This window comes from Phodopus roborovskii, unplaced genomic scaffold, assembly GCF_943737965.1.
Source record: "Phodopus roborovskii unplaced genomic scaffold, PHOROB, whole genome shotgun sequence".
Classification (NCBI taxonomy): domain Eukaryota; kingdom Metazoa; phylum Chordata; class Mammalia; order Rodentia; family Cricetidae; genus Phodopus; species Phodopus roborovskii.
The window spans coordinates 563813-579434 of NW_026126618.1; the positions used below are offsets into that span (position 1 = coordinate 563813).

Below are 15622 nucleotides of genomic sequence, written 5' to 3' on the forward strand. Positions count from 1 at the left end.
GCAAGACTGACAACCACGTTAAAAATCAATGGACACAATCCTAATTCATTGGCCATCTCACGGCTGCCCCAGCACAAGCTGGTTTCTTGACTTCTTGCTTGTCTACTCACACCTGGACTCTTTCATCATCAACCACCCCAAAACACTCAGGCCATACCTGAAAATTAGCTACAATGCCCATTCCGATACATCCCACCAATCCAAGAACCAAGGACACCAAGTTAAAGACGGGGGTGCCAAAATAGCAGGTCTCGTTTTGCTTTTCCACTATTTTATATCTCGTATACATCGTAGCTGCACCTGAAAAACAAAAAGAGTACAGTCTGGTGAATGTTAACCCCCGGTTCTTTTAATGAAAAGTAAGAACAGGTGTGAGTCTTCTATTTAAATATGTATATATTATATACTTGCTTAATTATGGCTGGGAGTGTATCGTGAGGCCTTGGGCCTGACTCCCAGATTCCCAGAAAGAAAAAAGTCCTGATTGTAAGTTTGCTGTTCCTGTTCTCTGTCCCATGCAGTGCACACACTCCATCTTGGCTATTTACATGTAAAGGGCATTGCACTCCATGCATTATTCTACAACTTGCTTTTCTGGCTTAATAATGTACCATGAAGATTCTTCCAAGTCACTGCTAAATAACCTACACTGTCCTTTTCAGTGTGTGAGATCCTGTCTTTATTTCACCCTTCCATTATGGATGGGTTTCTCCTTTGCCCCCTGGGTTTCCAACTACAAACAATACTCCATTAACATTTCTGATTTGTAAGTTTGGGGCACATTTTCAGAGCAGTATCCTAAGGTTAATTATATACGTACATACATACACACACTTATTTTGTGTGTGTGTGTGAGAGAGAGAGAGAAACTACATACATAACCTTTTACAATAAGCAGCCATCTAAGGAGTGAAAACAGAAAACTTTAATTGGTATTTCCTCATTAGTGAGAGGTAACAGTTTCTGCCTTTTGAAAATTACATTTTGGCTTTTTGTATGCCTTCTGAGAATCACATGACCATGTTGCCTTCATATTTTCCCCTTGGGTTCAAGTTGTAGTGGCTTGGACGTGTTCTGCACGTCAGTCTTCTGTCTACTGCTAATATTAACTTTTTTCTTCTGGTCTGGTTGCAAAGTGTGTGAAATGTGTGGCCCTCGCTGTATGAGGTAGACTGTGTGTGTGTTTACACAGTTAAGGCCACACTTGGAAACCTAGAGGAGACCTTATCTGAAAATTTTTAAAAGTAAAAACTAAGTAGATAAAAAGCAGGCTAGCAAGGAGTGGTGGCACATGGCTTTACTCCCAGCCTCTAGAAGGCTGAGGAAGAATCCTAAGTTCTGTGCAACCTCTGGCCTACACAACAAATGTTAGTGGGCCTGGTTATATAGCAAGACTTCATCTAGAAGGGGAAAAGCTAAAACTAAACACATATCCTAATTTCAAAATTGAATATATTCATGTCATGCATTGTGTCTAAACCCTGAACCTACCATTAATTATAGTCAAACAAGTGTCCATTTGCCCAGGTCGGGCTCAGCAGAGATGCATAAAAAGGCATCGGAACCAACTGGTCCTCTCTTTCTCCTCCCCGTTCTCTCCTCCAAACCCAGCTGGAAAAGCCTACAAATGGGTGAATAAGTGAAACTTATTGCACAAATTCTAAAGCTGCCCATTCCTTCAGAAGGGTTCCCAGAAGTCCTTCTGGCCTCCTCTATGGGGTAGAGAGGGTGTTGGTTACACAATGGGCCCTGGTGGCTCCACTGGGCGGAGAATAAAAAGAGAATGGAGGACTCCACATCTGACATTAATTGGCTCATGACAAGATTGCATCCCATAATGTATTTCTGCCTGGCTTCTGAGGAATGGAAAAGAAAAAAGTAGTTGTACCTGAGACTGATACAAACTACTCTGGTTTTATCTGTTTCTCCTCCCAAGTCAGCGGTTCCCAATCTGGAGAAAGCATCCAAGTGCCCTAACTGTTTTGCTTTGGATTTATGGAACACACCCAGCTCTGCCCACATGCCAAGCAAGTGTTCTGTCACTGATCTACAGCCTGGCTCCGTGTGGTTTTTTATACCATGTATTTCCTGAGTCCCATTACAGTTCTTGACTGAGTGGATCTTATGTAGCTCCAGAACATGCTTCTAACCCATATGGTTCTGGGTAAGCTGCCCTCAGAACACATTTTAAAACATTGCCTTATGCACTGCGCCTTGGCTACAAATCAGTTTTTGTTGTTGGTGGTGGTGGATTGTGGATTGATTTGGGGGGGGGGGAAGCAGTGAAGACAGGGTTTCTCTGTGTAGCCCTGGCTGTCCTGGAACTAACTCTGTAGATCAGGCTGGCCTCTGCCTCCCAAGTATGGGAGTATAGAGAAATGAATCACCGGTTAAAAATTTTTGTTGTTCTGTCATGAGGAATGGAGTTCAGACCCCAGCACCCACACTGAGTGGCTTACAAATACTTGTAACTTACCATAGAAGGTCTTGTCAAAAAACAAAAATGCTTGTAACTCTATGGAATCTGACTTCCTCTCCCCTAAGGGCACTGACACATACATGTTTGTGTACACATACAAGTACTGAAAATTAATCACTGACATATGCATGCCTATGTATGTGCGTGCATGCACATGCACACACACAAATAAAAATAAATTTTACATAAAATAAAAATCTTAACTCCATGTCAGAAATTTGGGATTTAAAGCCACCTCTTGCAAATTCTGTTACCAGATAAAGTATAGTTCTACAATGAGGCTACACATAATTTTGGATTTTCTTTTATATGCTTTAGTGTTTCAAAGTAGTGCAACATGCTAGTTACAAAAGTTGTGCTTGTTTGTAATGTACACAAACTATAAATAACATTCTATTTCATATAAGACTCTACATTTCTCATTTATAACAATCGTGTACTTACCAAGAAATGCAGAGAAGTTTATCATGAATCCAAAAATACCACTTTCTGGAGGTGTGGTTCCTGTGTCACTGAGAAGGAACAAAATACAATTTCTGAATTATTTAAAAAGGAATTTCAATTCCAACCCTCAGACAGATAACTGTTCCATCTCATACTGATTTTCCTAGGTGTTCAGACACTGAATTTCAACAGCACCAGCTGAAGTTGTCCTAAAGTATTTTGTTTGGGCTCTGAAAAAACCTAAAATTTGTTTTTCTACAAAAAAAAAAGGTGACATTTAGGGATAGGGAGATAGCTCTGTCAGTAAAGGGGTCTTGAATTCAATTCCCAGAACCTACATGGAAAATCTAGATATGGAATCTCACAAGTGCAATCCTGAGGAACTCTCTGGCTCTCCAGCCAGCCTAGATGAATCAGTGAGAGATCTTGTCTTGAGAAGCAGACGAAGAGTACACGGACACACACACACACACAGACAAAAGCACTCATATCTGCACCTGCCCATACACACAAACTCACACCATACATGAAGACACTATACACACTGTAGCAGTTTGAAAAAAAAAAAAAAAACCTCCAAAGGGAATGGCACTATTAACAGGTTGGAGTGGGTGTGGTCTTGTGGGAGGAAGTGTACCGCTGAGGAGGTGGGCTTTTAAAGTCACATATACTCAAGCCACACCCATTGAGATGACCACTTCCTGCTGCCTGGAAGCCAAGATGAAGGACACTCAGCTACCTCTTCACTGGGATGGACTAAACCTCTGAACTGTAAGCATGTTTTCCTTTATAAGAGTTGTCATGGTCATGGTGCCTTTTCACGGTAATAGAAACCTTAACTAAGACACACACAGAGATAAAAGCTAGACAATGTTTAAAATAAACAGCATGACTGTTTCTCAAACAACCCCACCTGGGTAAGCTCAATAAGAAGAATTGAATGAGACTATTTTGAAAATACAAGTAACTGAACAATATGCTCGAAAATTCCATGGTAGAGATATTAAGTACGTATACACACTCTATAATGGTTGGATTTGTGTATAATAACAAAAAGCTGAGCAATGTTATTGATCACTACTGAGTACTATATGGAAACCACACAGGAAGGGACCTTATTCATAGCTGTCCTCAGCTATGAGCAGCCCTAGGGCCATGGGTTGAGCATGCCTGCTAGAATATTGAAGGTATGTCCATTGGGTCAATTATCCTAACAAAAAGAGGTTCCTATTAAAAAAAGGAAGTCTTCAAGCCAGGCTGTGGTGGTGCACGCCTTTAATCCCAGTGCTTGGGAGGAAGAGGCCAGTGGATCTCTGTGAGTTCCAGAGGAGCCTGGTCTACAAGAGCTACAGGCTCCAAAACTACACAGAGAAACCCTGGCTCAAGCAACAACAACAAGGTCTTAGATGCAATTTGTTACTAAGGTGTCCCAGAAAGCGTGTTGAGGAGTGAGACTATGGCTCGGGGTTAGACTGCACGCACAGGTGCCCAATTCCATTCATAGGAAGTGCTTGGCCTGTTCTGTTTTCTTTTTGTTGGTGGCAGGTTGAAAAATGTCAAGCAGCTCACAAGCACCCTTTCCAGGGTAAAACAATGAATGACAAAGGTGCTCCCAGCATGTAATGACTTGCAAGGGTTCAGGCTGCTTCCACTTTAAAAACAAAAAACAGCTCTGAAACGTATATGTTGAAAACTGATCACCTTGAAAGGACACAAGCCAAGCATGCAAGAAAAACTCTACAAGAAGCCGGTGTGTCCAGAAAGCAGGAACCTCTAACTTTCAAAGGGATCTAAAGAGGCTAAGAGTGGCTGGTAAGGAACACCTCAACTCCCTGCTGTTTCCCTGTTGGCATCAGAGCCCGGTTAGGACAGAACACTCTACTTCCTACACTCAGGAGGCCTGGAGAAGGCTGTCCACATGCAGAGTGCCCTCGTGAAACCAGGGATGAGTGGACTTGGGGTGGGGGTGGGGGGAAGAGCCAGGAAGAGAATGTGGCAGAGGCAGCCGTTAGGCAACACATTTGCCAGACGATTAGTCTGATGAGAACATCAAGCCTTCCTGTCTCTGCCTGAGGGTGTGAAAAAGCAACCCCCAGTGAGACACGGCACAGTGCTTGTCACTCATGACCACCTTAGGCCTTAGGTGTGCTAGGGACAGGAGCTAGAGTAGATGTGTGCCTGTGTTTGGAAAGTGAAGGGAATGACCTAATGGGATTATATTCAAGAAAGTGTGTGGCTAGGGGATAAAAACATTCTGAAAGATCATGAGACAACTAGACTTGGGTACTCCTCTATTGATGGCAGACCAAAATACACATCAAAAGCCTGTATGTACGGTCCACATGGCATCAAACATGTGATCTGAAAGGCCAGAGGTTCAGAATGGTACTTTATTCTTGTTTATCTATTTCAAACCATATAGCTATGATGTAGCTCGTCGGTGGAGCCTGTGATTAATGTGAAGGTCTCAACTGAAAATAGGACAATAAATAAATAGATGAACAAACAAACCCATGCCTACAGGCAGGACATAAAGCACTCTCTAAATAACATATTTACATATGTGTTTATTGAATGCATGACTCTCACTTCCCACCCCAAGAAAGACTAGTCAAGATTTGGTGGACACACATCTGTAATCCTAGCACTTGGGACGTCCAGGAAAGCTATGGGTCAGGGACAGCTTGAGCTCCAGAAGACTCTGGAAAAAAAGACCTAATATATATTACTAATAGAATATTAATTATGCACCAGACGTGGTTTTATATCTACTCTACTATTTGTAATTTCACCTTCAGGAGCCTAGTTGGATGTGTATGGGGGTGTCTTCTATAAATTCCATTTTATTCAGGAAGAGATTGGGTATTTGAGAGGTTTCACAACTTGTTCAAGCTACAGAGGAAACTATGCCTAGTGTTCCCTGGTTGCCACAGGCACTCAAATGAAGGCATCGGAATGACTGGGGGTAGCAGAAAGGAGCCACTGATGTGCCAACAAGCGCTTAACAGCCAACTCTGGAAGACACTTGATTTGTTAGCATTTGCCAAGTCCTTGGGGGAAAATATCTCCAATATGGGAAACAGGCTACCAGAATTGCAGACCCTGAGCATAGAGTTATAAAGAGAAGTACACAGATGGCTTTCAGAGGTCCTGCTCGCTGGCCATAGCACTCCATGGGAAAGATCCCCATGGTAATGAGAAGGGACCCACTATGCCTCTACTGTATACTAGGAAGGGATTAAGTAGGTGCGAACTCTGTGCTCCTCAATAACAATTTAATTGTTAATTTAAAAGTCTCTTTGACAAGCAATGCTGTGCGCTATCTAATTTTTCTCCAGGATTCTGAATGCACAATACCTATCAACAATGCGTTAGTTCACACCCTTTAGGCTCATATTCAGATAACTTTCCACCCCACAGGAAGCTGTCAGCACTACATCTACTTAAACAAACAAAAACCAAACAACACCTTTGCTGTGACTTTACAAATAATATTATATTTATCTGCTTATCACTTAAATTAGGAACAATCAGAATTCATCAAGAAGAAGTGACTGTGAGTGCTCACTCTATATTCCCAGCATATGAGGGGTTGAGGACGGAGGATCGCCTCAAGTTCAAGGCCAGCCTAGGCTTATGGTGTGAAACTCTGTCCGCCCTGCCGCCCCCCCCCCCATCCCCAAATCCCAAAACTATTTGAGATACAATTTGAGTCACAGTTTCCTAAATTGTCAGGTTTGGGGTTTTCTATTCACAGATAAAATGGTACCTAATTACACGAGCCAATTTTCTCTCAAGAATACTTCATGAAATTTTTCTAAGCAGCAAACCAAAACTGCCATATATACAAAGTTATAGATAATATCATTGGGAAGCGTGGGAGGGCGGGGTGAGCAGATAATGGAAGGGTGAAGTGGGAGAAGGCACACAAAGACAAGGACAGAAGGGATGGGGGACGGAGGTGTCATGTAGGAAAGAGACAAATAAAAACAAAATATAGTAGTATTCACATTCCATAATTAAACTTATCATTCTGTGTGCTAACTTAGAAGAAGTACAGGAATTCTTACTACCACGGAAAAATGTTTTCATGCTGGGTGTGGTGCTGTAAATTTTAAATCCCCGCACTCAGGAGGCAGAGGCAAGTAGAGCTGTGTGAGTTCAAGGTCAGCCAGAGCCACATATTAAATACTAGGCTAGCCAGGGCCACATAGCAATACCCTGCGAGAGAGAGAGAGAGAGAGAGAGAGAGAGAGAGAGAGAGAGAGAGAGAGAGAGAGAGAGAGAAGGAAGGAAGAGGAGAAAAAAGAAAAACAGAACTCTTCATAAATCTGTCAAGTCTCTGATATTACATATCACATGATAAGTATTGAGTAATCCCACCAGATGTGGAAATGCAATGAATGTAGAAACAGTAAGGACAGCCAAAAGTCTTTGTTGGTGAACCTTTTTTAACAAAAATCTTTCTTTATAAGTTCAAATTAAATGATAGCACACAAGAGCAGAGGTAGACCATTTGTCCATCCATATCTGCATCTATATGCATATCTACTGAATGCATGAATTCAACCAAACAAGAATCCAAAACACATTTCAAATTCAGTACACTGAATACTCTAGTCGTTATCCCCTGAACAACACTGTTCAACGAGTACTTTCATAGTACTTACTTTGTTTAGATATCCTAAATAGTGCAGAGATGGCAAAGTATGCAAGAAAATGTGTCAAGATGTATGCAACCTTATGCTATTTTATATGATGCATTTGAGCAGCCAGCAACTTCAGTATCCTCAGAATTTTTTATTCCCAGGGTGACCAGGAACCAATCCTTCAAAACACCAAGAGGCCAAACCAGTTGCTTTCTAGTCTAATTGAAATAATTCCATCCTGCTTCCAACATATCCTTCTATATTACATGGCTTCCCAGCATGCTTGACCTCACTGGTCTTCTTGTTCAGAAGGAATTTATGATAGCAATCAGAAGTAATTTTTCTTTTGCTCCAAGGTTAGTAGTTGTTGAAGCCAGTAATTTCAAAATAAGTTATACCTGGGAAATCAATCATGACCACATTTCCTGTGTTTACATTAATATAAATTAAGCCAACTTTGGAAACTTCCAAGCAATTTGAGGAGCATACTCCGAACTAAATTTATGCTAAGGCAATGAATAATCTCTTAAAGCTCGAACAATACAATGATGGTGCAAGACTTTCCCAAGCATGGACAAACCATGATTTTTATCATTCAATACATGTGATTCCCATTAGCAAGGTGATGGCTTAACCGGGGATTGGAGATGCTGTGCCTTCGAATGGAGATTAACCTAATACCAGGTTCAGTGAGGGAGAGAGACCCTGTCTACATGGAACAAGCCTCTGGGTGCATGCATCCTCAATCGTTTACCACATACAATAAATAAGTAAATAAATATAAAGGCATTGGACTGGCTAAGTTTGTCAGCAAGTGCCTGTGAATTCCAGCGGTTACTTAGGAGCCTAAGGCAGGAGGACCAGGAAGGAGTCTGAGGCCACCCTGGAGGACATAACATGAATTCTGTCTACCTCCAAAAAGGAAAAAAAATCCTGCCTAGTCCAGGGTTGGGTTCACTGTTAACTTTCAAACCTGAATTCTTCAACCTCAACTTGAAAACAAAAGATCTACACTCTGAAGGCCTCTGGACATACCAGTCTACCATGAACATGCTAAAGAGTTATCGTTAGCCAAACTCCTCAGCAATGGCTCCAGAAAAGCCTGCAAAACCCTGACTGCAAGCATACAATGCTATGCTCACATAGCAATGGAAATGTGCTTAAGGAAATGTAACATGGACCATCACAGCAGAGGTCCTAACTGTGTCCATTGACTAGATGTTCAGCCTGGCTTCCCACTCATGTTGTGGTCTTGGGCAAGTTTTTAAAGAGATTTCCTTTTTTTTTTTTTTTTTTATTTTTTGTATTTTGTTTTAGGTAGCAAACTGCTTTAGTTAGGTTGCTGTGATGAGACACCATGATACCATGATGATTGCAACTCCGATAAAGATTTAATTGGGGGCTCTCTTACAGTTTCAGAGGTTCGGTCCATTATCATGATGACAAGGAATATGGTAGCATGCAGGCAGCCAAGGTGCTAGAGAGGAGTGCGACATCGTGTAGACCACAGGAAGTCAACTGAAAACCACACTGGGCACAGCTTGAACAAATGAGACCTCAAAGCCCACCCCCACAGTGACACACTTCCTCCAACAAGGCCACACCTCCCAATAGTGCCACTGCTTTGGGGGGCCATTTTTTTTCAAACCACCACAAATATTACTTTTGTGTTGGGTCCTTTGGTTTTGAAACAGGGTCTCATTTCCCAGGCTCACTTGCGTTATTACACTGTGTAGCCCAGGCTGGCCTTGAATTCACCTCCCTTTGACTCTCAGGTGCTGAGATTTTAAGTACGAGCTACCACGCCCAGTCTGAGGGTGTTTTGTTTTGTTTTTTAAGACAGGCTCTTCCTATGTAGTCCTGGCTGGCCTCAGAGTCACAGAGATGCACCTGCCTCTCTGCCTCCCAGAGCTGTGATAAAGGAGTGTACTACCACATCCAGCCATAATTTTGATTCTGAAATTAAAGTCCTGACTGAGCTTTTTTATGTCATTTACTATGTGACTATGTCTTTTAGGTAGCCGGGTTTTCTGCCATTGTTTACTGAGCTGAGATTATGGTCATGGGGAACAGCATAGGTGCTCAAAGACCGCATAAGCTGTCTAGCAAAAACCACACTCCCCACAAAAACTCTTGAAGTGCACTTCAAGAGGCCAGGCCAGCACCCAGAACTGACAGAACTGTGAGAGGGTAGGACCACATGGCAAACACAAGGACACTTCCAAGGAAGGCTTAAGAGGCAGCCTGGATGTTATCATCAGAAGCCCATAAAGATAAACTCATAGAGAGCCTGGAGGGGAGAGTTAGCCATGGTTGAGAATGGGAATGTGGCCTACAACTATGAGGTAGGCTTTTGTTTGAAGCCCATAAAGGCAAACTGATAGAGAGCCTGGAGGGGGAGAGTTTGCCATGGTTGAGAATGGGCATAGGAGTGTGGCCTACTCCTATGAGGTAGGCTTTTGTTTGTTTTGGGTTTGATACCCATGCATTAGCAGGTTCATAATGCACACAAAAATACTGCTTTGTACTACTCCAACTTACTACATGTGGCCAGTCTGGTCCTTTTAATTGAACCATAGGATAGAGATCCTAAGTATTTGTTTAAAATATTGATAACATACAAAAATATGTCAAGAAAATTCTTATAATGTCTTACTGACGTCAACGGCATTCTGCCACAAACATTTTTATTAGCCTCTTTATTTGATGAGCTGGTGATCCAGGGCCAGCATTTTGTTTGTGTTTGTGTTTTTGTTTGGGGGGAAAAGTTGTTGTTGTTGTTGGGGGTATATTTGTTTTTGTTGTTGTTTTTTTGTATGTCAATCCTGCAGTTTGCTATGCAGACCAGGTTGGTCTTGAACTCATAGAAATCTGGTTGCTTCTGCCTCCTGAGTGCTGAGGACTAAAAGTATGCTCCGCCACACCTGGGTAAGCACGTGCTCCTCTCTTAGTCCCTAGTTCTCTGATTGTCCTTGAAGTCTTCTTTATCTCAAGCTGTCCTCAGACCCACAGCAATTCTGCCCCTGACTCTTGAGTGTTGAGATAAAGTTGTGCGCTATCGTACTTAGTTTCCTATTAATCTTCATGCAAGCTGATACAAGTGTATTTGCTTCTCTCCCCTTTTGTTTCTAACTGAAAATGGCACACTTTGTTCTGCATCTTGCTTTTTTATCCATGCAATAATATATCTTGGACATGACGCGCTCCAAAGGTAAGAAACCACCTGACAGCTCTAAGCTTGAAGCACTGCATTCTTTGGCTAATCTATTTGTTTAGTAAGTTCTTTGTTATGACTATTTAAATGGTTTCCAAGTTTACTGAAAACAGTGTTGTAGCTCAGTGGGAGAGACCTTGTCACTTTTGATTTGGGTTTGCTCCATACCATGCACAGCAAATAACTAAATGAGTAGCTAGAAACAGTTCCAGCAACCTTACAGACAGGCAAACCTGTAGGATACTTTCCCTCCCCAAAGGGCAACTGTCATATCACACACTGAATTTGTCTTTTTCATAGATTTTCACTGAATTCCCTCCATATAATATAAAGCAAGGGCTGGAGAGACGGTTCAGTGGTTAAGGACACTGTCTGCTCTTCCAAAAGACCCATATTTGTTTTGGTTTGGTTTGGTTTTGATTTTTAGAGACAGAATTTCTCTGTGGCTTTGTTGGAGCCTGTCCTGAAACTAGCTCTGTAGACCAGGCTGGACTCACAGAGATCCACCTACTTCTGCCTCTCGAATGCTGGGATTAAAGGACACCAACACCCAGCTCCAAAAGACCCATATTTGATTCTCAGCCCATACAGAGACTGACAACCCCAAATGTCACTCCAGTCCCAGGGGACCCAACACTTTCTCTAGTCTCCTGAGTACCAGGTATGCATGCAGACAAAGCACCCATTAGTAATAATAATTTAAATTTTAAATAAATTTACAATTCCAGGAGTAATGGAATTCCCCCCAAACCTCACCAATAGTGTTATCAGTGAATCCCAACTGGAATTATTTTTCTTTATTATTATTGTTTATTTTATGTATGTATGAATTTCAGTATCCTTCCATGTCTCAGAATCATCTGAACATTTATGCAACATATTAAAGAATACCGGTGTTACTCGCTGGGCTTGGTGGTCCATGCCTAGTATCCAAGCACTTGAGAGGTGGAGATAGGAAGATCAATAAATATTCAAGGTAATCCTTGGCTTCACATCAAGTTTCAGGCCAGCCTAGACTACTTGAGACTTCATTTCAAAAGGCAAACAAAACCAAGACCAACAGTCTCACAAAGAGAAGTTGTCTGATAAGAAGGAAGCTGACGTTAAGGTCAACCTAGAAAATGGTTTCCCCTCATATTTCATAAATGTGCTAAAAATACCAGACCACCACAATGGCCAAACAGCAAAGGGAGCTCATCCTGAGAAGCTGCACATCACCAACCAAACACCCAATTGGCTGGTCTTATCTAATAGGGGTCCACCATGACCTGGAGCAAACAGATTGGGGAGGAGAGCATTTTTCCATACATACATGCGTTTATGTGAAGCTGGGAATTAAGCCTTGAAGACACGAGGCAAGTACTCCATCATTGAGTAACACCTACTTTCAGAGCTCTCATGGATCTTGTCTTCCTGATTGGTTGGAAGGCAATGGATGCTGGGGTGAAATAACACACGTGGTTGTCCTCTGCTGCCTTCAAGCAGTTGGACTATAGCTGTGGCTGTCCTTGGAGACCCATAGGCCAGTGATGACAAGTGAACCACACATGTGATTGCAAGCTCATGGCCTCCAAGATGGTGAAAGTGCTTGCTGCCAAGCCTGATAACTGAAGTTTGATCCCTGGAAACCACATAACTTAGGTAGAGAACGGACTCCAAATTATCCTCTGATTGCTACTTGTATGCCACGGAACTCCTGTGCGCGCGCGCGCACACACACACACACACACACACACACACACACACGTATTTGCAAACTGGCTATAGGAGTCTAAGAGTAGTAGGGTGCAGTTTTAAATCTGAGCTACCCTTCCAGGTATCAGTAGGGCAGGCTTTGCTAAGATGGTGTTTGAAGGAAGAATAGAGAAAACCTGTAGATGTCTAGATGGCCGACTCTGTAATGTAAAGAGGTGTACTTGTGTCTACAGCACGAGAAGGACTGTAGATACTGCTCAGTAGCAGAGCACTTGCTGTGTATCACAAGCAATGGCAAACTGGAGAGAGCCGGACTCAGGGGCTGTTTTATCCCAGCTACTTGGATGAGTTACAGAGGGCTGCCCAGTTTCGAGGAGGAGGAGACATGGTTAGATATGGTTACTCAGGGAGCTAAGACAGGAGGATTGCCACAGTTATGAAGCTTGTCTGGGACACATAGCAAGACCCTGCCTCACAAAAACAAACAAACAGAAATCAAGACATGGAAAGGAAAGCCAGTGTGATTGAGGACGTACAGATGTATGGAGAGGAGAGGAGACAGGAGTGGGGGAGGGGGAGGATGGCCCCCTGAGATAAGTGGTAAATACAGAGGCTTTGTTTTAACAAGGTCTCTCTTTGTAGCCCAGCTGTCCTGGAATTCACTATGTACACAGCAGCCTGGGCTCAGATCTCTGCCTGCAGAGGGCTTTTAAAACTTTTACTTTCCTCCATCTTGACGTTCTGCAGTGCTGGGGACTAAGGCCAGGGTTTTGTGCATGCTAGGCAAACCGTCGCCACATACTTCTTGATGTCTAGCTCTTACCTGCATCTGGCCCTTCTAGCAAGGGCTCACAGACAGTCCAGTGTCCCCACTGTTATAAAGGTAGAAGGCAAACGATGACCCAAATCCCCAGACACACTTGGGCAACCTTTTGTTTGCTTTGGCTTGTAGTTCCTAGCAATAAGGGGTCTGTCCGTCTTGTGATTTTGTGTCCCACCCATAATTCGGCACGCCTTAAAGCTTTCCTTGTTAGTCTATATAATCCCCTTTGTTGGAATGTCTGTGATTCCAGCACAACATGGTCTTCTCCTGTTTGAGGTTCGCTTTAGAGTAGCATCATTCATAACTACACCAGACACATAGATTCCAGTCTGGCCAACCCCTATCATATATTATCTATGAATGAACTTCATATCTAGGAAAACCGTAGCTGTTATTCTTGTCAGAAGCGATAACATGTCAAGCGGAGTATATGTTGATTCAGAAATGGGGAAAGGAAAACAGGTACTGGTACCTGTGACTACCAGATGCCATAGCTGCCCTGCCAAGGCTTTCAGGGACCCAGGACCAGCTACCAAAGTTCGTCCAAGGACAAAGCTACTCCTGTCGTCACTAAACACACGGAGCCATCAAAGAGGATCAAGCCATGGATAAAGTGGTCCTCAGGAAAGACTGAGACTAAATAGGAAACATTAAGTAGAAATGCCACAGTTTGGACAGCTTGAGGGTTCTGACTTTGGAGGCATCCGGTCCAGGGGAGTCTGAGGTAGAGCCATCCTAAATGTGTGACTCCTAAGGCTCTGGCAGTAAGCAGATTTGTGTTGCTGTTGACACAGGGGGTGACCAGGTCATGAATTCTGACCAGCGTGAGAATTCTACTGCTGTGGTTTGGTAGCTTTCACACCAATGTCCTGTGGCTGTGTCTTCATCCATTTAAAATCTGTTAAGTTCCGGGAGGGAAGAGGTGTGGTCGCACAGGGCAGGGGGAGTGCGGAACGCCTTTAATTCCAGCACTAGGGAAGCAGAGGAAGGTGGCTCTGTGAGTTCAAGGCCAGCCTAGAGTTCAGGTCAGCCAGGGCTACACAGTGAGATCCAGGCTCAGGAGTTTTTGGAAAGCGGAACTATCCTTGCCTCGATGCCACCAATGAAGGCAAGGCTCTTCCCAAGATTTTATCACATACCCGGGTACCCTCTGACTGCCCTCCAAATGCTTCTCTGCAGTTGCTCACAAAGGCAGAACCCAACACGCGCTCCCTGACTCTCTATCCTGGCCCGGAGGAAGGCGTGCCGGAGCTCACCCTTCATTGTCACACCTTCCTCTAGAAGATGCCCCTGTGCCTGGCCTTCCCTCCCCACGGACCCGGTCCCCCTGGTCCCTGACGCCCCACTTGCCCCTCACCTGATGTAGGGGAGAATGGGGTTGACGTGCCCCGAAAGCACCGCGACCACGTAGGAGATGATGAAGGCTGCGGACGACCATGTCACCAGGAGGAAGGGGACGAAGGCCATCCCCCTGAGGAAGCACAGCATCGCGGAGAGGGCTCGCCGCGCTCGTCGGGCCACCAAGCCGGCTTGCTGCGGGCTGCCTGGAGGCGGTGGCCACGACACCGACAGCTAACGTGTGGCGGACGGAGGCTCCGCGACAGCCGGGGCAGGCCCAGCCCCGGAGGGAGGGAAGCGCTCAGAGGCGAGAGGGCGGAGGGCGGACGGGCAGCCGGGTGGGTGGGGCGCGGGCGGTCCAGGCTTGTTGCGAAACCGGTGAAGTCACAAAGCGGCAGCCTGGTCCCGCGGAGCCGGAGCGCGCGGCCACCTCCCCGCCCACGCCAGGCCACGCCGGGCCGCTGCGCTTCCTTTCGCTTTTGCCTGGGACAGTGTCGGGCCGGTGCGGCGGGACCCGCGGGGCTGGCCAGCTCCTGCTGGAGTTCGCCGGCTGGGCTGGATTCCCAGCTTCTCCTTCCTTCCTTCGGGGTCTCCCTCTGAGCCTCTCTCCAGCACCCACGGGACGTCCTTCCTTGCAGTGTCTGGTCACAGATGCCCACCCCATCGGGTCGAGCGGGGCCTGCAGGGGTTCAGTGACGTTTGCCAGGTCACTGGGCATGGATGTGACACATGCCTAGGTGATAGGTACCTGGAAACGCAAATCGCGTGGTGGCCAGGTTTGATGATAGGGTGCCGTGGCATCCCTGGTGCTTAGCTACTACTGAAGCGGAGGCAGGAGGATCACAAGCTGAAGGCCTGACTGGGCAGCTTATTGAGACGGCCTCTAAAGGTGGGGATGCGGCTCAGTGGTGGAGCACTTGCCTAGCGCAGCTGAGGCTCTGGGTTTTATCTCTAAGCATCGCAAAGGACCTCATTCAATC

At 44.6% G+C, this 15622-nt stretch overlaps 1 protein-coding gene across 1 annotated transcript in view; it reads right to left on the reverse strand.

The window, feature by feature from the left end:
• Positions 1-14971, reverse strand: part of Dram1 (DNA damage regulated autophagy modulator 1) — a 33763-nt gene extending 18792 nt beyond the window's left edge. Inside the window, exons 1-3 of the mRNA XM_051206353.1 lie at positions 14662-14971; positions 2924-2991; positions 158-300 (exon numbers count right to left, since the gene is read on the reverse strand). Of these exons, the coding sequence (XP_051062310.1) occupies positions 158-300; positions 2924-2991; positions 14662-14792 (342 nt within the window). The 5' untranslated portion in view covers positions 14793-14971. The remainder of the gene's footprint in view (positions 1-157; positions 301-2923; positions 2992-14661) is intronic.
• Positions 14972-15622: the final 651 nt, after the last annotated feature.